This window comes from Populus alba, chromosome 17 (genome assembly GCF_005239225.2).
Source record: "Populus alba chromosome 17, ASM523922v2, whole genome shotgun sequence".
In the NCBI taxonomy this organism is placed as follows: Eukaryota; Viridiplantae; Streptophyta; class Magnoliopsida; order Malpighiales; family Salicaceae; genus Populus; species Populus alba.
In genome coordinates, this window is record NC_133300.1 from 10,858,043 (window position 1) to 10,880,497 (window position 22,455).

Here is a 22,455-nt window from a genome sequence, read left to right on the forward strand (position 1 = left end):
TTTTAACAGTAAAACTATCTCATAACAATAATAATAATTTAACTAGCTAAACATATCACAGCGAACGTTTTTTTTTTTAGAAAAAATAAAGAATAATGTTGCGACTCACAAAAATTAAAAATTACCGAGTGAGTGAAGAGTCGGGTCGAGCTGTTCAAGAAAAACCAAAAGCCAAGTCGACTCATTGTGTAGCACTTCATCTGCTTTCTTCAAGTGAATCGATCACAAACCTAAATCCACCGCGTTGCTTTGTCTCCACCGTGGAACTCCATTGTTGTTGCAGAATTTAACAGGCAAAGAAAAGAAAAGAGGAACTTGAAAGATCAAGGAATTTTTTTTCGTGTACTGTTAATCAAAATCAATAAAGTGGACGTCTAACAGACAGCTTTTTTTTAACGTTACTCTTTTCCTTGGAAAAGGATTGTAATGTCGATTTGATTTTTCTAGACTGTTAACGGATACATTTTTTTCTTGTTTCTCCAGTACTCACGTGATTACCGTGAATCTAATGCCCGTATTATTATAATATCTGATAAAAATATTTTTATTTTAATATCAATACTTCCTCTTTTTATGTCATTTTGAAGGAAAAAGTTTTTCTCATAATTATTAAATTTAATTTAAGATTTATGTCGATGAGAAATAAACTTATAAATCAATCTAAATTTATCATAAAATAATATTATTTTTATAAAAATTAAAAAAATAAAAATCCTTGAAATTTATAATATTAGATCTCATTTTAGTTTGATTGGTCAATGCTCATTAAAATTTAAAAAACAAACATGTATATATTAGATTTTGACCTGATTTTCTAGATCATATTATGTTTAATAATTATAATTTTAAATGAGAGATTACTCGGGTAATGTCATGAAAATTTATTTGTTATGAGGATTGAATTGATGATTGAAGTTTTTTTTATAAAATATTTATTTCTTAATAATGTGTATATTAATTCATTAAAGAAAATTAACGGATAAATTAATATAGTTTAATTTAAACATTTGATTTCCAAGGAAAACTTCTCTTGAAAAACTTCTCTAGGTATGGATGATTATTGAACTAATACGGTATTGTTTATCTCAGGATTTGCTATCATGTTTTTTATGAGAAAATTCAAGAACATTATAATTCTCGTCCACTTTCTTATTGAATATTGTGGCAGAAATACCAATGGTGTTGGTTTTTATTAAATATCATCATCACATTTTTTTTATTATTGATATCTACAGCCATGATGGCCCCTAACATTTCAAGATGCCTTAATCTATACACGAAGGAGATGATTCTAGATTGTTGTAGTGCAACGTTATTGGGGGAGTCAATTTTTTTAATAAAAATATTAGAGATAATTAAAAAAAATTTGACAATCAAGTTAAATTTTGATTAATTTAATATCACAATAAAAAATAAGATAACAACAATAAATAAATAAAAAGAAATATTACTCTAGAGAAAGCTAGGCTATCATGTGAAATTAATGACCTAAACATGAGATATGTCAAGATTACATGTATATCATGTGTCTGATATCATAAGGTCAGGATAATTCGATATAAAACAAAATTGACAATAAATAAAAACAAAACTGTAAAAATTAAGAGATAAATATAGATCAAGATATTTAATAGCATAACACAAGACTTTTATCTAATTATGTTTAATGAATTTAGTTATTAAAATCAATATGTATTATAAAAATAAATGTAATTTATATGAAATATAAAAAAAATAAAGATGAATCATATTAACTTCATGAAAAAATTAAAGACACTCAATGTAATTAAAAAAAATAATTACCATTTAAAAAAAGGCTAAATAAGCTACAAACTAACATAAGAGGGGTATTAATTAAAAACCAAACTTAAAAAATATTTTATAAAAAATATAAAAAAGATATTAGTTGATAAAAAAAAACAAAGAAAAGCATTTTAAAAGGAAAATCCCAGACGCATGGGCCTTAAAGGGCAAGCCAAGATGCTTAAGCCTACTATTTTTTTTCAGGTCATTTGTTCTTTTTTTAAAAAAATAGAAAGACTAAATAAGCTACAAACTAACATAAGAGGGGTATTAATTAAAAAAAATTCAAAAATATTTTATAACAAGATATAAAAAAAAGTATTAGTTGATAAAAAACAAAGAAATGCATCAAAAAAGAAAAATCCCAGGCGCATGGACCTTGAAGCCCAAGCCAGCATGCATAAGCCTTGAAGCCCAAGGCAGCGTGCATAAGCCTTGAAGCCCAAGCCAGCGTGCATGGGCCTACTATTTTTTCAAGTCATCTATTCTTTTTTTTTAAAAAAAAAAAAGAAGTGATAGTTGACACGTCACCCAAAATCCAACAACTATTTTGATGCATGAAAAGTTGGGTTTGTTTTACCAAAAAAACTCGTTTTTCAACCACAAAAAACCCTTAAAACATAAAAAAACCAACCTATCAACCTAATGCACTTCAATCATGTTTGGCAAAGACATCCAAATAGTTTTTGTGTTTATAAGATGCTTTATGAGATTTGATCCATAATCACAATCTAGTTGTAGTCCCATTGGAGTGTAAACTTGGGTGGTGATATTTGCAAATAGTCTAGTTCATCATATGTGCATGAACTTCTCAAGACTTGAAACCTGCACCCTCTAGTTGCACGTCTAAGACTATTGACATAGCTTGAGGCAATGGCCCTTAGAGCATGTCCATTGTTATCCTCAAATATTTTTTCCCTTGAAATTGGCAGTAGAATGGAAGTACTTAACTCATAAATAAAAGTGTAAAATCCCAGCTACTGTGCCTTTGAATTGATGAATCGATATGCTCAATCATCTCACAGTTTTTATATTCTTCTGGATCCTCTAAGAATCTAACCATACCATCTTTCTGGTTGATTGTTGCATATATCTCACCATCTTCGATCTACAGTTTCAAATGAAATTGTTAATTTAAATTATGTTATAAGATACAGGAGTGCACAATTAGTGGTCTTTCTATTTTCAGTATTTTGCAATAAATATTAAATATTGCAATGCTTTCTGCACAAGGGTATTTTTGTATTTTTCATGTTTTATAGAATAGTTGAATTACTGCATTACCCTTACAATTCAATTTTTTTAACCTTGTTTTCAGGGCTTAGTTGTAATTTTATCATAGTTTGTTTGTTAATATTGTTTAGTCCTGAAGATATTTTTTGTTTTTGCACAAAAAAACAAAAAAGCTTATGACAGGTGCCTCACACACGTCAGCCACTTCGTCGCATTCTAGTGGCGCATGCAACCGGCTCTAGCTGTTGTGCCCGAATTTTGCCACATCATTTGATTTGTCCCGGTATTCTCTTCTTCTCTAGGGGGCACATGCATGATGATTTAGGGTGGTTTGGCTCGAAATTACTTTTGATTTAGTCCCTCTTCTCTTATTTGCAATTGTTTTATTTACATTGATTATTTCTAATTAGATTTTATTTTTCATTTTCATCCCTGGTCATTTGATTTTTTAATTTGTTTTTAAATTTGGTACTCATTCTTTAAATTTTTATTTGTTTTGTTTTGAATCATTTTCTTAATTGATTTTTTTTCAATTCCACCCCGAGGCATTTATTTTCATTTAATTTTTATGTCAATTTTGGTCATAATTCTTTTAATTGTTTTTTTAATCATTTTCTTAATGGATTTGTTTCTTACAATTACATCCCTAAACATTTAATTTCACTTAATTTTTCCCAAAACATTTAATTTCATTTAACTTTTATATCGAATTTAGTCATAATTATTTTAATTGCTATGCTTTTTGTTTTTTCTCAATATCATCCATCAATGTTTGTTTTATTAAGAATCTTGCTTCTTTGTTTTTTCAGGTTTGACTTTAATAGCGTCACATTAGTCTTATGACCCGGGTAATAGATCTAAAGGATCAGCCCGGGTTGACTTCTATTTTTTTTTAAAGTATTTTTTTATATATATTTTTTCTGATGTTTGTTTTGTTTTTCTATTTATAGTGTTATCCCAATTTCATGTCTTAGGTCATGTGTTCAATTTATTGATCTAGGTTGGCTGTCAGGCTCACTTAAGGGTTTTTTTTGTTATCTTTTTTTTTCTTTGACAAGTTTTTGAAATTTGTATTTTTAAATTGGCTTACAATAAATTTCTTAATGGGAATTGGATCTAGAGTTTTATAAGTTGCGAGTTTTTTAAGATTTAATCATGTTTAGGATATTTGTCCGGGTTTGCTTGGTTTTTACAGATGTTTTCAATTTCACCACCTATTTTTTTTTTCATCTTTAAAATTTGGTTTTTTATCCTTTTTTAAAACTTTTGTTTTGTTTTTTTCTTTCAATTTAATTCTATTGGGTTAGCATTTAACAATTTTTTTTTCTATTTCACCCCTAACATTTTTAAATTTATAAATAATCTATCATATTACAAATAATTTTTAATTTCATCCCTATTATTTTTTAATCTTTCAAATTGCATGGAATGCCTAAGATTATTATCAGTGACAGGATCCCATCTTTATTAGCAAGTTTTGGCAGGAATTTTTTAAAATGTCTGGCACCAAACTGAAGAAGAGCTCAGCATACCACCCCCAATTCGATGGCCAATCAGAGGTAAACAATCGCTATCTGAAACAGTATTTAAGAAGCTTCGTCCTTCAATGGCCCTGTAAATGGCACTCCTTACCATTGGCAGAGTTCTGGTACAATTCCACCTTCCATGCATCGACTGGAATGACACCATACCAGGCACTTTATGGCCGACCACCACCATCCCTTCCAAAATATTTTGATGGATCAACATCAGTTCACGATGGTGAACAAAATCTCCTGACCTGTGATAGTGTGATGAGCTTCTGCTACAACTCAAACACCACTTGGCAACGACAACCAATCGCATGAAACAGATCACTGACAAGAAGCGACAGGATGTGTCCTTTCAAGAAGGTGATATTGTGTTTCTCAGGCTACAACCCTATCGGCAAAGCTCCGCTTTCAAAAGAGCACACCAGAAATTAGCAAGCCGGTTCTTTGGTCCTTATCAAATTCTTAAGAAAGTGGGCAACGTTGCTTATAAATTGCAGTTACGTGTGGGTGCACGTATCCATCCTGTCTTTCATGTTTCCTTACTGAAGAAATATGTGGGAGATGCAACCGAGACACGCATAGACTTTCCGCCAGTTTTAGATGATGGTGAGATCATATTGGAGCCTGAGACTCTCATTGATCATCGCTGGGTGAAGCAAGGCGGTAAGTTCCTTGCGAAGAGTCGGTGAAATGGAAACACTTACCATCAGAGGAAGCTACCGGGGAAGTGACTGAGTCGCTGTTTCACCAGTTTCCATACCTGAACCTTGAGGACAAGGTTCCACTTCCTGGGGGGTATATATTGATAAGCCACGAAAGTCTGAGAGAGCAACAAAGCCGAATCCCAAGTATAGTGAAGGAAGTGCAGGCGTAAGACCAAGACAAACTTGATCATTAAACCCACGAAGGCTTAATTGTAGGAACCAGAGCAGCTCACGTGAGGGGCTTTACCACGTCAACTAGTCATGGAGGTTAGCGTTAGACATCAGTTTTGCCATTCTGTTTTGCAGTAAAATTGATTTTGTAACCGTTGTAGTAGAATCTCTATTTTCGGCTGTATATCCGATTAGTTGGTTGAAGTTAAGGTTAATAAGCTCTGGAAAGAAATGAAAAGGAAAACTAGAATTTCTATCCTATTTTATCTTGTGGTACGTTCTCACTCGAAAATAACAGTTTCAGTGCTATTAAAAATTGGCTTTTGACATGTATCTTATTACAGGTCTATTGGATTCCCTGTCTCCATTTTTATATTTGTTAAAGGACAGTCAACCAGTTGCTATATTGGGCATATGGCTCGTCTTCGCCTCTTGTGTGGCAATGGGATCCTTTTGGGCAGCTTGCTTTAGTTAGAGCATGGAGATTCCACCAGTTTAGGTTTACTGATGAAGCACAAGGATGGTTAATTACGACATTGCAGCCACTGCCCCGCCCTATTCTGCCTGGATGTCTATATAACCTATATGATTTCTAAAATCCTTTCTAATTTCTTGTTCATTTCCTGCCATGCACTTATGAGCTGACCTTGCAACTTTCTATTTTCGTTGCAGAATTGTCGGTCATGAAAAAAAAAAAAGCAAAAAGAAAAAAAAAAGAGTACAAGTATCTGCTCAGAAAATCTGTTCTCTTCCGAAAGGAGAAAAGGTCCTTAGCTTCATTTCCCATTGATATAACTTTCAACAGCTCAACTAAAACACGTTCACAACGTCCGTAAACCTAAAAGGAATGACAGGAACCAGACAAGAAATGCTGCCTTTGCAAGCAGTTGGTGATCTATGACCACATTATGGCTGTTACATCCAAAATAAGGATGCATTGAATGCCAGATATGGAAATAAGCTGTGCCCACTTTTCACTCGGTCAATTCTGCTTCAACTTCTCTCTTCTTGCCTTTTCTCTTATCATTACCACCCTGTTCCTGTTGCTCAGCCTTTTTCTGAGCTCGAACCATGGCTCTTCTAGCACGAGGTCGCATTTCTCGCACTTTTCGGGGAGGCATCGCATATGGTTCAAGAGGCCGATCAGCAAAGGGGTGCTCACTGTCCGGAAAAATCCTTAGTTTCCGATCTCTATCCTGTGCCCAAAAATTAATACTGTCAAGGCAGTTTTATCAGAGAGCGTTCAACCGAAATGTTTAAAATTAATAAAACGAATGTCCTCTCAAACAAATACATAAAGCCAACATCACTTAAACAAACCTCCAGCGCATACAGCACAACAAATAATCCAGTTGTGTATCCAAAAAGAGAAAAAGGGCCCTGATTGCAATTTTTAAGAAAATCACTGGACTGGGTATAAATCCCAGGATAAATCAACAATCAGGTCTCCATTTATTTCAAAGGATACATGAAAAAAATTGTCTACAGAAACCATGTGAAAATTTCTGAATCAAACAATGTTAGTAGCCAGTAGCCCATGCTTCTCATGGGATATTTTTAGCATGCAAGATTGAAACTCCTCTTTTACTGGAAATGCTAGTTAAGGCAGTAGAAAAATTCATTATGTTTTTTTTATTCCATTACATCCCAAATTTCCTACAATAATTTTTCTAGATGGTAGGAAAGTTACAACAGTGTTTTAATCATCTTATCTACCTGCATTTCAGAAATGCAGAAAGGGTTGTCAACTACATGCAATCAAGTGCGTCAAATGCTAAACCTTACTAAGACAAGTATCCCTATAGATTCACTTTGATGGGAAATGTGTTAGAGGGAAGAAGGAAAATAGTGAGAATCAATCATTTCAACAGAAGAAAGACATCAAAACATAGAAAGGAGCAACGCACATCACGCAATTTGTTTCTTGGAAGCATACGCAGAACAGCTTTTCGGATCACTTCTGTAGGGTCCTTGGCCATCTGATCTTTTAAACTCCTTTCCTTGAGGTGTCCTATATACCTGCAGAAAACAAATAATGAATCAACACATGAATTCAATACAAGAATGACAAAAGCTGAGTGGCATGGGAAAACTATATATCTGAAACTGCATTTGGTCCTTTTATCTACATCTCAAAATTGGAAAGCAAAAGGATCTCATTCATTGACAGTTAAAAGTCCTTGGAAATTTCATATTCCTCTTCTATAATGTTTACTCCTTTGATACCAAGGAGATTTAATTACAGTGATTAATGCCCAACAATTAAGTAGATGAAGATAAGATCATTTATTTCCCCATGCTATTTTACATTCCATGAAAATTTTGGTTTGTGGAGTGAAAACCAGAAAAGATGATTGTTGATCAGTTATCCTCTTGATGTTCCATATTCCACATTAACTTGGAATTCAGAGATAGAAAATGTTATGATACTTGCCCAGTATGCCAGCGGTAAAACTTATCCGTCATTTTTCTCCCGGTTACACAGACATCCTTTGCATTAAGCACAACACAAATATCACCATCATCACGATAAGGGGCGTAAGTTGGCTTATCCTTGCCTTGAATGACTGTTGATATCTGAGATGCTAATCTTCCAAGAACCTATTAGAAAGCAGGTACTGTTACAATTTCAAACTTAAAGAACTAAAAAAAGAAAAGGTAGTATAAACCAGTTCAAATCTAGCAAGATAATGCATATTCAAGAAAAAGAAATAGTGGGACCATTTCCTTCACTAAATCCTACATCTTTGCCAAGCTAACAACACAAACTACTAGCTGATGGACTCTGGTTTTTATTTTCCTGAATGACAGTAGAATAAATGAGTATCTTCATTGAAATCCAATAATTACCTCATCTCCCATACAAGTTGGCTATTACAGGAAAATTCTGAAGCATAATAAATCTATAATATCTTGGAACAGCATATCGGAAAAAAATAGAGATCTAACCTGGCCTTTGGCATCAAATACTCTCCATCGCAGACCTTCCAGATTAATACGTTTGAGGCCAGCAAGTGCTTTCTGTAAGAACACATACAGAACAGCAGTTTCTATCATTGATTCCAATGCCATTTATTGATTCATAAAACCACAGGTATAAATGTTAAACACATGCTTTGTCATCTGCACTAAAAGCACATAAAGAATCCATCAAGCATGTATATTAAGTGAATGTTTCTCTCCTTTGTCTCTTATTAGAAAAATCATTTATATTTGTTATTTAAATTTTAAATTTTAAATTTTAAATTTTAAATTTTATGTTTTTCTTTTTTTAAAAAGATGTTTTTTCGGTTTGGAAATTCAGTTTTTTTTCTTAATGAATGTTTCAGCTTGGTTACAAAATCAGTAAAGCGTTTGCAAGTTACTGCAGGTCAAGAACCCTGCCTCTTCATGGCAGTAAAAGGCGGCAACATCAAGGTTTTCAAGCAGAGAGCTGAGCAAGAGCTCAAGAACACTATACTGCACGACTATAGTCCCATGTGTAAAGTCCTGCCTTTACTCATGTTAAAGTATTGGCATCTAAAATGGCCAGATGTCAGGGACGTGAAGTGCACGTCACAATACTGAATATTTCGTGGCCAGGCTATGTACTTGGAGCTTTAAAGATTGAATGGAAACACTATGCAGCCCATCTGACTTGATTTGGAAAAACCCTCAATTTGGAGGGGTCACAATACTCGGCTTTACTAGAGTTGTTTGATGGGATCACTGTGAAGATGATGTAGTGATGGTGATGAGCAGTGAGTGTAGTTCAGGTAATAATTAGCGGTCAAAATAATTCCACATAAAAAAAAAAAATTGACCACATAAAAAACTAGAAAATCTATTTTTCATACACTATTGAATGATTAAGTTTGTAGGCAATGCAACTCTGAAGACACCGGGCATAAAAGCATTCCTGGGCGGCAAATATACAAATAAAATCGTAAAAAAGACAAAAAAATAGAGGCATTTTAAACTAATACAATACATTTTACGAACAATTGGTGTGCTGAAAATGAAAGTTAATTTCTCTACGAGTTTGGGACAAAAGAACCTGAATTTTCAACGGAAAATGAAAGAAAGGAATACAAAGAGAAAAGAGTCACTAAATATAAAAAGGAAGTACCTTCATGTTGCCATTAAAAGCGCTAGCTGCAGCTTGGCTTGCCATTTCTCTTTTTCTCTCTACACAAGTAAATGATTTCTCGTTTCTCGACTACAAATCATTCGCCTGTGTTAATAGCAAAAGAAAATTAATGATTTATCAAACCACGCATAGAAACAAAAACATTGAAAACAAAATTAAAAACCAAAAGAAGGGGTTTAAGCCGGAAACCTTGAAGATAAGTAGGGTTTGTTTGGAAAAGAAAGAAAAAAAGAAGGAAAGAAAAAGAAGCTCGCAGCAGGGCAAAATGGTTTCGGGCCTTCTTTTCGATATAAGTAAAGGTTTCCTAGGCTTAGAGAAAGCCCAGGTTTTATTTTTCTTAGTGCCTTAAGGGCCCGTTTGGCATTGTGGCCAAACCGGCTTTTCACCAAAATTCAATTTTTTTTTTTGTTTGTTTGTTAAAATTGAGTGCGATTTGTACTTTTTGGATTGTTTTAATGTGCTGATGTCAAAAATGATTTTTAAAAAATGAAAAAACATTATTGGCATGCTTTTCAGCATGAAAAGTTATTTGAAAAGTAACCACTACCACACTCTCAAACACCCTCTAAAATAATGCTTTCGTTAACGCTGTTTTACACACATTTATTTTATTTTATTTTATTATTGTTATTATTTTACATAGATTGTCAATTCCGTTAAATTATGACGGAACGGCTAATATATCACATTTCAGTTTAAAAATCTGAACAAACCAGAAAAAAATTCGTTTCATTCATAATCTCAGCTCATTCTATAAATTTCACCTGGAAAATTCTAGTTTCATTCTATCCATTCTGTTCCTGTCAAATAATATTTTTTTAATAAAAAAAAATCTATATATTTTTTTTTAATTTTATTTTTTAAAATTTGATTTATTGGATATTAGACTTCATAATTTTATTATGATTTTTTTTTTATATAGTTATTTCAATCTTATAATCCATGTTATGAGTTTGACAGTTTATTCCAGTTGACTCAATTTTTTTTCTATTTTTTAAGTTTTATCATTCAACATCTTTAACATTTAGTTAATTAAGAATTAAACTTTGTTATTTGTTTTAATTTATTTTCTATGAAATTATCTTAATCTCATGACCCGGGTCACGACTTTTGTGAGCTAACCTGAGTAGAATTAGATTATTTTATTAAAAAAAAATTTAGATTTAATTTTTCTCAATTTTATTATTCAACAATGAGTTTATTGGGAATTGAGTTTCATAATTTATTTTGCTTTGTTTTATTTGAAATTATCATGATCTCATGATCCAAGTCGTAAATTTTAAAGGTTAATTTAGTTGACTCAAGTCAATCCAATATATTATCATCTCAATATTTTTTTTAAAAAAAGATATTTTAAATTTTTTCAGCCCAACTATTTTTTTACTAGTCGTTTAAGTTATCTCAGGACTCATTGAGTCAATCGAATTATATTGGTTCAACTTCTAAATATTTGATTATGTTTGAAATTTAAATTATATAATCCTAAGTTAATCTATCTTTGAATTTAAATGAAAATTTGAATTACACAATCTCAAAATAATATGTGAAATTACTCCCAAATCAAAATATATCATTTCAATTAAAAATTTAAAACACCATTCAAAATGGAATCGATAACCTTGGTTAATAATTAGTTATAATATTATTAGAGATTAGATTCTCCAACCGACACCATCATTAAACTGGAACAAAGAGTAGCGATTCATTCTAAATAAATTTGAGGGTAGAACTAGGATTTAAACTAAATATCTATTTGTTAAAAAAAAAATACTAAATTGATTTTTAAAAAAATAATATGACTGGAAGTCTTCTAAAACAAATGTGCCTTGAGATAGATCTAGGTGGAATTTGATATTTATCTTTTTATATTAAGAACTTAAAATGTTTTATACACTAAAATTAATCCTATATTACAATAAACATTTATGAGTTACTTTAAAAAAAAAAATTCTTTGTTCAGATAAAGTTTATATATAGAACAAAATAACTGAGGGCTTGGTATAAATACAAATTTTATTTAGTTAGGATTCTATTAACTTTTAACATGATAATTAGCATTATATTTTTACAAGTCCTTTTATTTAAATGATTTTTATTTTATTTAATTTGAGGAAAATATTAAAAATATAGGCGCAAAGAAAAATCTTATCTCATCTTTTTACTAAGGAATTGTTTTTCTAATATTAGTAAAGTTTTTTAGAAGGTATAATTTAGTTTATCTAAAATAGTCAAAAAATAACATAAGATAAATCAATGTTATCATGTAAAAAAAAATAACTAGGATCTAGTTTAATTATAAGTTGAATTTTGAGATGCATAGAAATTCAGAGTATAACCACTTCTATTTTATTTAAAAGAGTCATTTTTCAAAATATTATATGATACATGATAATCTAAGAATTGTTTTCATTCTTTTTTTTTATTATTATTTTATCTATAATCTAAAACTCTTGAAAGAAAAGCTCTAAATAAAATAAAATAAAAACTTCATAAAATATTGGATATTAGAAACTAATATTTATATTTTTATATTATAAAATTAAAATTTCTTGTCTTGCTAAAATTACTCTTATATTACAATATTTTAAATACTATTTTATTAAAAAATATTATATATATTTTATGTATTATTTTATTTAAAAGATTTTTTTTATATATACATAGTAATTGTAAAAAGTAAACGAATGATAAATTATAATTTTTTTTTATCTTGATCACCTATATTTAGTAAAATCTATAATTAAAAAATCTTGAAAACAAAACTCTAAATAACTTAAATCTTGATTTAACACTAAAATTCTAGTTACTGTTTTTTATTATTCATTACCAGAAAATCTACGAATATAAATGGAATTACCGACGGAAAAATCCGTCAATAGTTTGATAACACTAAAAATCCGAGTTTGGTTTGTTGTCCTTTTGTTTTCTTTTATTTAATTGAATTTGACTTTTTTGTAGTTTATTTTTTTCTCATATGATTAAAAAAAAAGTTTTAGAAAAATATCATGTTATCAAACTTTATAAAATAACAAAAATTAAAGGGTATGAGAAAACCATTATTCACCCACACACATTGCAATGTAACTGACAATAGTAACACATAATGTTTTGTTTTCTTTCTTTTTTATTTTTTGTTATGATTTATTTTTCAAAATTTTTTATTGATTTTATTTTTTAATATTAGGATGGTTGAAAATTTAAATTTACAATTTTTTTTTATTTTACCTTTTTATAAGATTAGCATAATTTAAGGGTTTGTCAGGGTAACACGAGATTCCCTGAATTACAAGTTTGATGGTGTGTCTTTTTTATTAATTGAACTTGATTTTTTTATCATCTATTTTTTTTTCATATAGTTAAAAAAAATAGTTCCAGAAAAAAATTAGGTTATTAAACTTTATAAAGTTTATGGATTTATTTACATGTTTGGCTGGTTGAAATGGTTCGCAGGTTTGATAAGTTTAACTTTTTTAAATTAGTTTTTTTCATCCTTAGATACCAGGTTAATTGAGAATTTAGTTTTATAATTGGTTTTATTTCGCTTTTTATGAGGTTATCGCGATCTAAAAAAACATCTCAGTATTAAATTGGTGTTTGATTTTGCAATCATTTATTTTTGTTATCATATAGTTAAATAAAATATAATTTTGAAAAAAAAAAATTATAATTTCAGTAGAGTTTATAACCCAATTCACAAGTTTAGTGTACAAGCCCAACTTACCTGATTCACAAGTTTGATGAGTTTACCCATCGATAGAATATGTTTTTTTTTGTCTTTTAATTTTTTTATTTTATCATATAGTATTGGATTGGTTGGGAAATAGACTGCATTATTGATTTTTGTTTGTTGATTAAGGATAATGGTCTCAAATAAGTGTTTAATTTTAAGCTGGTGTTAAATTTTGTGAGCATCTATTTTTATAATAATAATAATAAAAAGTTAATAAAAAATTTATTAAACCCAATATATTTCATGACTTGGGTTGCGGGGGGTAGGAGGGAGGTGGGGTCGATCTAATTTGTCAGTGTCTCAATATTTAAAAAAAATCATTATCTTGAAATTTTTTTAAAAAGTGAAGTCATGTTTTTATTAATAATTAAAGTTGTATTTTGACCTATAAAATCGATTGTTTTAAATTGAGTCAGCTCTCACATGGTTTAATTAAAAACTTGAGTTAGGTAAATAATTAAGTTGAGAAGTTTTCAAATTAACTCGCTTGGTTAGGTTTAATAACACTATTAAAAAAATTCTTCATGCTCTTAATATTTTTTTAAAAAAATTGGTAACTTGCTCTGCTAGAACACGTGCCAAAATACTAGTCTTTCTTTAATTTTGGATGTCTGTACCTTTATTTTCTGATGCCTTGTTTAACTTGTTGATTCTTTTTTTTTAATTATTTTTTTGTGTCTCAACTAAGTATTTGGTGTTAATAGGCGTATTTGAGATTATGGTAGCAGTGATGGTTCAAAGTGTTTTTCACTTATAAATACATCAAAATAAAAAAAATATTTTTTACATCAGTACATCAAAACATTTCAAATATATATATATATATATATATATATTTTATTTTAAATAAAAAAATAATAAAAAATACAAAATTTTAAAGAATGTGGTTTGTATCACGCGTGTTCTTTATGCTAGGTAAGTGAGGCAGAGAAGTGGGAGAAAATACTCAAAATGTTTGAAAATCAATATATAAAAAAAAAACATGATTAAAAAAAATAGAGTTTGTTATGGAGCTTTAATATTTTATGATGAACAGTAAAACTTCATAACAAATCCTAGATATTTTAGTTTTTTTAGTTAATGTGATATGAAATTCACATTGTTTTTTTTTGTTTTTTTTGAATGAGTTAATAAGAAAATATTCTATGTTAAGAAATCAATATCATGAAAACGTTGATAGATTTAATAAGAATAATATGATAGACTTTTTACACAATATAATCCGATTATTATTGATATCATGATCATTTAAGCTTATACGTATTGTGTATATAGCATTATGCAATTTAATAATTTAAATTTTAAACTAAGATAGTTATTCAAAGAATAATTCAATATTAATTAGCTGGTAATTATTAACAGGCACCGTGTGTGTGTGTCCTCTCTCAACACGCTTGCGTGCATATCTCTACAGGTGCTGCATGCATGGCTGGATATTGCTCTTCTTTTAGGAGTACTATAAATAAAGAAACAAACTTCCCAGCTAGCTAGTTCACAGCTAATTTTGCCTCCACCATTGAGTTATGCGCCTGGTGGCAGTTTCAAATGGAATATATATAAAGAAGCATCCTCTGCTCAAAGCCTGATAAGAAACTTGCTGGCTTCATTATCTCTGCGCTTCCCATTAATTTGATCAGCTTCATGATCAAAATAATGAATTCTATAAATTGGGCCTCATACATTTCTTTTCTTTTATGTCATTTCCTTCTAGTGAATGACTCCCATGGTGCCTCTGATCATCTTGGACCCTTCAAATCTGATGTTTCTATCCCCGCTCTATTCGTGTTTGGAGACTCTTGGGTGGATAATGGAAATGGAAGATATATGGGTAATCCAAATCCATCTTCTGCATATTCTGTGGATTTTAAAGTAGATAATCAGAGCAGAGCCTCCAATGGAAAAACCATGGCAGATTTTATTGGTAAGAACAAAAACACAGACAAACCCTATTGTTTATCAGGAATATCAATTATTTTAAATCTAAATACATGTTTAAATTGCATGAAGATGCACGATCCATTAATTTTCTTAATTTAGACTATTTATTTATCTTTGGACTGTTAACATTAATTGCAGCTCAAACTTTTGGATTACCATTTCTTCCTCCTTTTTTGAGTCTGAAGAAATCGGAAAGCATCCAATTCGGGGCCAATTATGCATCTTCTGGTTGTGGTATTCTTCCCGAAACAAAAAAATACACGTATGTGAGTATTTTATCTCCTTACCTTGAACTTTATCATTTGATGGTCAAGTTCAGGACATGTACGTACATTTATACACAAGGAAAGCTTATGGAGTCAGTTTGATACCTAATTAATTTATATTACTTGCTAATACTTATTTTTTAAATAATCTTTAGGTCAAATGCATGGATTTGGACGAACAAATTGAATTGTTTAAGAGTTCCTTGAAGAGTTTTAAAAATCTTGATGAGTTGTCAAGATCTCTTATATTCATCAATATGGGACAAAATGACATGGACCTCAACAAAAGATTGTCGTCTAATGGTTCTGTTGACATGGGAGAATGTCTTGCCGAACCACTAGCCAAACGATTACAGGTAAATATCATGAAATTAAAAGATATTAATCAACCAAATTCTGATAATGCAAAGTTAATTATCTTAACACAAACTAATTGATTTCTCTAATTGAATGTACAGAGACTTTACGATCATGGCGGACGCAAATTCCTAGTGAGCAATTCCCTTCCTCTGGGATGTAGGCCATTCTCAATATCTCAAGAAAAACCCACAACACGATGTGTAGAGCGACTGAACAAACTAGCTTCTGAATTTAACAGCTACCTTCCTCGGATGCTAGAAGACCTAGAATCCACTCTTTCGGGTTCTAAATTCGTCCTCTTAGATGTCTACAAGGTGTTTGAAGATGTCTTTTCACAGCCTGCTTCATACGGTAAGGGTTACTAGTTGTTGGAATTACTAATTAATTCATGCTGTTTAGTATTAATTTTCCTAGACCTCTTAGCTAGACGTTTTCTTGTAAATGCCTTGCAGGAATAACTGACATAACCCATTCTTGTTGCCCCGTTGACTCTACGAAGCACATCCCAATGTGTAAAGATGGAGAAGTATGCATGAACAGAAACCAATATGCTTTCTTCGATGCAATCCATCCTACCGAAGTAATGAATTCCATAATGGTAAGTCGCTGCTTAAACGAGTCGTCTATATGTAAACCAATTAATTTGAAAGAACTCGTGAAAACCTGATTCACGAGAGTCATGTTTTATTTGTATGTATTTCAATCTTTATTCTACTCTAGGACTTCATGCAACAAAAAACAACATATTTGTAGTCCATATATCTTGATGGAACTTGTGAAAGCTTAAATAGTGAATCTTGTATCATTTATTTGTAATTCTATTGGCAATCCTATGAATATATATTTTTTTATTTTAATATATAGTCTATAAATGGCAATAAGAAATATGACGACTTTGTAAGAACGTCACACTCTTGAATTATTGACCATTTAGATGGTGGACATTTATTCTTATGTGAAACTAACTATTAATAGACTCCCTTTGTTACCTTTCATCCACTTTTTTCATTGAAATCTCATGTGCTTAATATTGTTAGAAAATAAATATAAAGAAGCCCCTAGACCATCTACGTATTGGATTAGCACCTCTAATATTTTTTTATTTTTTTCTATTTTGATTTTAATTCATGAACTATGATGCGCTAGGATTAGAAAGCCTTTCGTTATCATCATCATTGAAACTAGCTCCACCTTTATAATCCCTAAATCAGCGCAAAAGATCCCTAAAAAACCAGTTCTAAACCCAAATCAAACTAAAAAAATTGAGTTTTTCAATTTAAAATTCAAGGATACTTTATCTGTACCTGTTAAGTGGGATAAAAGTGGCTTGTCCTCATTTCAAAGCATTAAGGTGCCTAATTATTTGAGTTGATATGGTATTATATCCAACCACCACATGAAATAAGTTGCTCGAAATACATATTGATATGAAATACATCATTCAAACGATAAAGTGGCCATGGCAGAAGGTCAAGAGACTGCTAGTGATTATGCCAGACCATCTAGCAAATTGGGAACACAACTCTAAAAGAGAAATTATTTAACATAATAGAATAGACTAGGTAAATTACATGATGATGTCACAGGTTGTTATAAGAATGATGCAAGAAGCCAAGTGAAGAATACTTGAACTAATCTAAGAAGCCGAGCAGACAAAGAACCTAGTAAAAATAGAAAAAAAAAATCAATTGTGTTTAGGTTAAAATGTGCAACCATATGGAGAAGTTTTCTATGAAGATGTCTTAACAATTGAAAAGGCCAGAGCACAAAACATTCAAAGCAAGAAAACATGCAAAATTGCAAAAAAATCACCTAATAACAAATGAAGAAAATAAAAAATCTAGAAATCCATAAGAAACTTCCTTGAATCTACAATGAAAGTAGAATGTTGATATCCACAAGAGCAAGGAAACAACCAAAATTTCAAAAAATCAAATTTCACTCTACAAGCATCTAGCATTAAGACTCAAAAATATATGTGCCTATCAGGTTCCCCAAATCCTACACAAGGTCAAATCAAAGCAAGTATAAAATCACTAACAAATTAATTTAAGTAACAAAATACCCAAATAATTCTTAAATAATGATGTCTTAATTACTTATTTATAAATTCTTCATCTACTAAGTAATTAGTCTAGTAGATTCATAGTCTAGTAATTACTTATTTATAAATTCTTCATCTACAAAATACCCAAATAATCCTACACATAGTCATGTTTTATTATTATCTACCATGTTAGCTGTATGCATTAGTTTATTAACGATAAAGGACAAAAACCTAATGTGAGGTGCTTTCAATTGAAATTATAGCTTAGGTAGTAATATGTATAAAATTTTAATTGAGATACCTTATATTTTAGCATAGCACACGCATCATCCTGAAAGCAAAGCACATGTTAAATAAAAGCATTCAACATTCTTTATCCCCAAAAAATAATTAGCATTTTTCTCTTTGTTAGAGTTTGATATCTTGGCTTGGATATGTCCTGAAATTCTCTCTCGTAGGTCTTTCCCATCAACCTCAAGCTCAATCTACTTTTTTATCATTTATGTTTATCGTTAAAGTAAAGATACATAAATCTTAATCTCACGTTAAAAACAATAAATACAACAGAAGACATTTAAGCATTAAAATCTAGTATTGTAGTACCTCGTCACTTGCCTCAAGTTCAGCTTGCCTTCTCTAGAGTTCCTCTTGTTTCTCAGTGAGATTTACATGTTGATCTAGTGCCTTTTTGTTTACATGGCTGAACTGTTGAAGTTGCTTATTGCACCAATGAAACATTTTATGCAACTCCTTCACACTTTACTTATACCTACATGTTCTAATAAAAAAGAGCATGTCACTTCTAAAAAGATGAATGCTTAAGTGGAAGCATGACCTATCTCAGTAAGTACCGAGTATATGTGGGGGCAAGACTAAAACATCATCTTCTAGGATTTCAGCAAAGATAACAGCTGGAAAATCAAGCAGGATAAATATATTTAAAACATTAATTACAAGACATAATAGTTTAACAATACATTAAAAGCCAAGAATAAAAAACTGAAGCTCAGACTAGTCATTTATCACATAAAGAAACAATAAAGCAGATTCATAGTTTAGAGTTCTTGTGTTGTGACTTCAACCAATGAGTCTATCCATCCCATCAAAAAAACCTGGAAGAATAACTAGTCAAAAAAATCCTTTTATAGTGAAATATTAAAATCAAGTTTCTAGAAACAACTCAAAGCTAACTTTAGAGTTCTTGTGTTATGACTTCAGCCAATGAGTTAGCATCATTTAGTTCCTACCCCTTCAATTCAGCTTCACCATATAACATTTCAGACTTTGCGGATATTATGGCTTCCAACTATTGTTTTTGTCATTTCAGATTAGTTGTGAAATTACTCACTAGCTTTGTTTTCTCATTTTAGTCCATACGTGATGGAAATTGCACATTCATGAGATTTATTACCTCAATGCGATCTGTTCTACATAATTATGTTCATAAACGTAAACTTTGAGCATTGATAGTCATAAAAACCCCAGTCATATCGAGTTTCTTTGTTGCTTAATCACTTGATCATTAGTAACTTGTTAAGGCATCATAAACATGTTAAGGATCATCATGTAATATAACATATAAGATTTTTATCCTAACCATCCACATTTATGGAGTCCAAACCATCAGTTTGTGGAGACATCCAAATCTCGATAGATCACAATTTAGGTAAAAACCTAGGAGAATAAAAAGAATATGAAACGATATAAGCATGTAGACCATTGCAGGAGTCATGTCAACTTCATTAACAATTTAGCTCATGTAAATTTTCAAAAAGTACACACGTTTATAGACAATGCTCAACTAGTATTCAAGAACATGCCAGTCAAATAATTTAAGTTACTTAAAAATATCACATCAAGGAAAAAGTGTTTTACTTCGCAAATCATATAAATTATCTAGTAGCATTGTGGTTGGGGGTGCACACCAAAAGCGTATTGCAGGTACTTTATAGCGTACTTTTATTGTTGGTACCAATCAACAACAATTATCAAATTAAAACTTTTTCTCTCAACTATCAATCCTTAGATTCCAAAAGCAATCACTACAAAGCTTCTCACACCAAAAAATTTCAACCCAAATTTGCACACCAAGCTAATGAAAACATCAGCAATCAATTAACAAAAAACGTAATTATTTTAAAGCATAAAATATATGAAAAACTCAATTCCATCAAAATCAAGGTTTTTTCACCGACATGCAAAACATATATTTGAGGCATTAAAAGATGCCTAAAGTTGGTTATCAGGCTTTTTAAAGCACAAAGATACTGAAAACCCAATTTAACAAAACTTATAGTTTGCATTCTCACATGTAAAAATATACCACGAGGCTACAATAAATGCTTAAAGTTGGCTGGTAGGGTTTTCGAAGCCTAGAGTGTGAAAATATAATTTTACAAAACGCACCAGTATGCAAAAAACAATATAGGGCTATAAAAGGTGCTTAAAATTGGCCAATAGGCTTTTTAAAGAACAAAATTATAAAAAAAATATAATTCTACAAAACCTATGGTTTTCATACCAACATATAAAAACATATAGGATCCCTCAAAACATTACCAAAAGTAGGCGATAGGCTTTTTAATACATAAAGGTTAAAAACATACCTCGAGGCTCTAAAAGATGCTTAAGGTTGATTATCAGGCTTATTAAAGCACAAATGTGTGAAAAACCTATTTCCACAAAACTTATGGTTTTTAAATTTTAATTTTGATCCAAAACTTCATTTTTTTTTTTCAGTCCCTATATTTGAGAGAATAAGAGAAACTAAAAAAAAAAACAATTAAAAAAGGAGAAAGTAATTAGTTGGCTTTACTCTGGTCTTGAAAAAAGGTTTATTCCTAGTATTAATGGTTTTTATTCAATGAGAGAAGTTTCATTGATAATTTTTTTCCCTTCATCTTGCCATGAAAAGTAGATGGAGGTTAAGAAAGAAATTTGTTTTCGATTGGTTTTGTGTTTGTAGACAATTTTTAGGCATTTTGAGTTGATTATTGATTTATTGACATCATAAGGATGTTTATTATATGCTTTTAGGTGAAAATAAGCTAAATGTTACTTTTTTTGGATAAAAAAACCTAAGCTTGATTTTTTGACTACCAACGCTTCATCTGCCTATAATTGTTTTTTTTATAAATAATTATCATTCCTTTTCGTCAAAACTAAAAAATAAAAATAAAAAGCACACATATAAAGAAGAGAGAAAGTCAATAATCAACCATATTCTGGCCATGAAAAAAGGTTGTTCTTTGTATCAACAATTTTTATTTGATGAGAGAAGTCCCATTGAGATTTTTTTGCTTTTCATCTTGCCATAAAAAGTAGATGGAGTTCTAAGAGAGAAATTTGTTTTCGGTTGATTTTGTGTTTTAGATAAATTTTTAGGTATTTTGAGTTGATTATTGATTTATTAACATCATAAAAATATTTCTTATATGTTTTTAGGTGAAAATAAATGAAAAATTACTTTTTTGGATAAAAAATCTAAATTTGATTTTTCAACCACCAACATGTCATTTGTTTTTTTTTTTAAAATAGTTGTACTTTTTTGTCAAAACTAAAAAATAAAAATAAAAGGCATACATGGTCTATTTTTTAATGAACCAGACATGTTGTCTTAACTTGCTAGGAAAACAACTATTTTTGATTAAGGAGATATTTGAAAATATAATAGTAATTGTTTTTTTAAAGTATTTTTTTATTTAGAAATAAGTTAAAAAATATTTTTTTTTTATTTTTAAAAAATTATTTTTGATATCAGCACATTAAAATGATATGAAATAACGTCAAAAAAAATATTAATTTAGAATAAAAAATAAAATTTAATTTTTTAAAAATATTTTTATAATACAAAAAAAAAAATGTGTGCCCATTGCTATTCCTAAAAGTAAAAAGGGATTTATTTTAGGCCATGTTTGTTTTCCGGAAAGTAGTTTCTAAGAAACTATTTTCCAAATTTTCCTATGTTTGTTTACTATTAGGAAAGTTGGTCAACGGAAAACACTTTCCGGTCAACGGAAAATATTTTCCGGTCAACGAAAAATATTTTTCAGTCAAAGAAAAATTTGGCTTGGTTTTCAAGAAAGTGTTTTCCCTTTAGTTGTGTTTGTTTTCTAGAAAGTGATTTCTGGGAAATCACTTTTCAAACTTTCTTATGTTTGTTTGTCATTAGAAAAGTTGGTCAACGGAAAACACTTTCTAGTAAAGAGAAAATTTGGCTTGGTTTTCAGGAAAGTGTTTTCCTGAAAAATTTAGGCGGAAAACACTTTTCGGAAGTTGTGAAAAATTTAAAAATGTTATTATTTGCTAATTATATCAAATTTGATCCTTAAATTTTTAATTGCTATATATGTTTTGTTTTAAATATTTATTTTTCAATTTCATCTCTTAAAATTTTATTTTTATATTAACTTTGGTCCTTATTTTTATAATTGCTACTTGTTTTTTTTCTTATCATTTTTTTATTGAAATTTTTTATCTATCAAATTTAGTTCTCTTTTTTTTATTGTTACTTATTTTATTTGAAATAATTTATGAAATGTT

At 30.0% G+C, this 22,455-nt stretch overlaps 2 protein-coding genes and 1 long non-coding RNA gene across 3 annotated transcripts; 1 reads left to right on the forward strand and 2 right to left on the reverse strand.

The window, feature by feature from the left end:
- Nucleotides 1–6,172: 6,172 nt before the first annotated feature.
- Nucleotides 6,173–9,903, reverse strand: LOC118046122 (uncharacterized). The gene is made up of 6 exons (XM_035054923.2): nucleotides 9,762–9,903; nucleotides 9,552–9,656; nucleotides 8,393–8,464; nucleotides 7,878–8,044; nucleotides 7,351–7,462; nucleotides 6,173–6,639 (listed from the first exon to the last, which is right to left on the reverse strand). The coding sequence occupies exons 2-6, from the start codon at nucleotides 9,594–9,596 to the stop codon at nucleotides 6,418–6,420; spliced, it is 618 nt and encodes a 205-aa protein (XP_034910814.1). The 5' UTR covers nucleotides 9,597–9,656; nucleotides 9,762–9,903; the 3' UTR covers nucleotides 6,173–6,417.
- A 4,280-nt stretch (nucleotides 9,904–14,183) lies between these two features.
- Nucleotides 14,184–16,231, forward strand: LOC118046108 (GDSL esterase/lipase At1g71691). The gene is made up of 5 exons (XM_073405539.1): nucleotides 14,184–14,217; nucleotides 15,014–15,223; nucleotides 15,379–15,506; nucleotides 15,662–15,862; nucleotides 15,965–16,231. The coding sequence occupies exons 1-5, from the start codon at nucleotides 14,184–14,186 to the stop codon at nucleotides 16,229–16,231; spliced, it is 840 nt and encodes a 279-aa protein (XP_073261640.1).
- Nucleotides 16,232–18,262: 2,031 nt separating this feature from the next.
- LOC140954818 (uncharacterized) lies at nucleotides 18,263–19,234 on the reverse strand. The gene is made up of 2 exons (XR_012168311.1): nucleotides 18,765–19,234; nucleotides 18,263–18,682 (listed from the first exon to the last, which is right to left on the reverse strand). It is a non-coding gene; the product is annotated as an uncharacterized lncRNA (long non-coding RNA).
- Between the last annotated feature and the right edge of the window lie 3,221 nt (nucleotides 19,235–22,455).

Coding starts and splice junctions, on each gene's coding strand:
- LOC118046122 (XM_035054923.2), bottom strand. CDS start 9,596: ATGGCAAGCCAAGCTGCAGCTAGCGCTTTTAATGGCAACATGAAG. Junction 7,463..7,877: donor TTTTACCGCTGGCATACTGG/GCAAGTATCATA, acceptor TGTTTTCTGCAG/GTATATAGGACACCTCAAGG. Junction 6,640..7,350: donor CAAGAAACAAATTGCGTGAT/GTGCGTTGCTCC, acceptor TTTTGGGCACAG/GATAGAGATCGGAAACTAAG.
- LOC118046108 (XM_073405539.1), top strand. CDS start 14,184: ATGTGGTTTGTATCACGCGTGTTCTTTATGCTAG. Junction 14,218..15,013: donor ACGCGTGTTCTTTATGCTAG/GTAAGTGAGGCA, acceptor ATTTCCTTCTAG/TGAATGACTCCCATGGTGCC. Junction 15,224..15,378: donor AACCATGGCAGATTTTATTG/GTAAGAACAAAA, acceptor CATTAATTGCAG/CTCAAACTTTTGGATTACCA.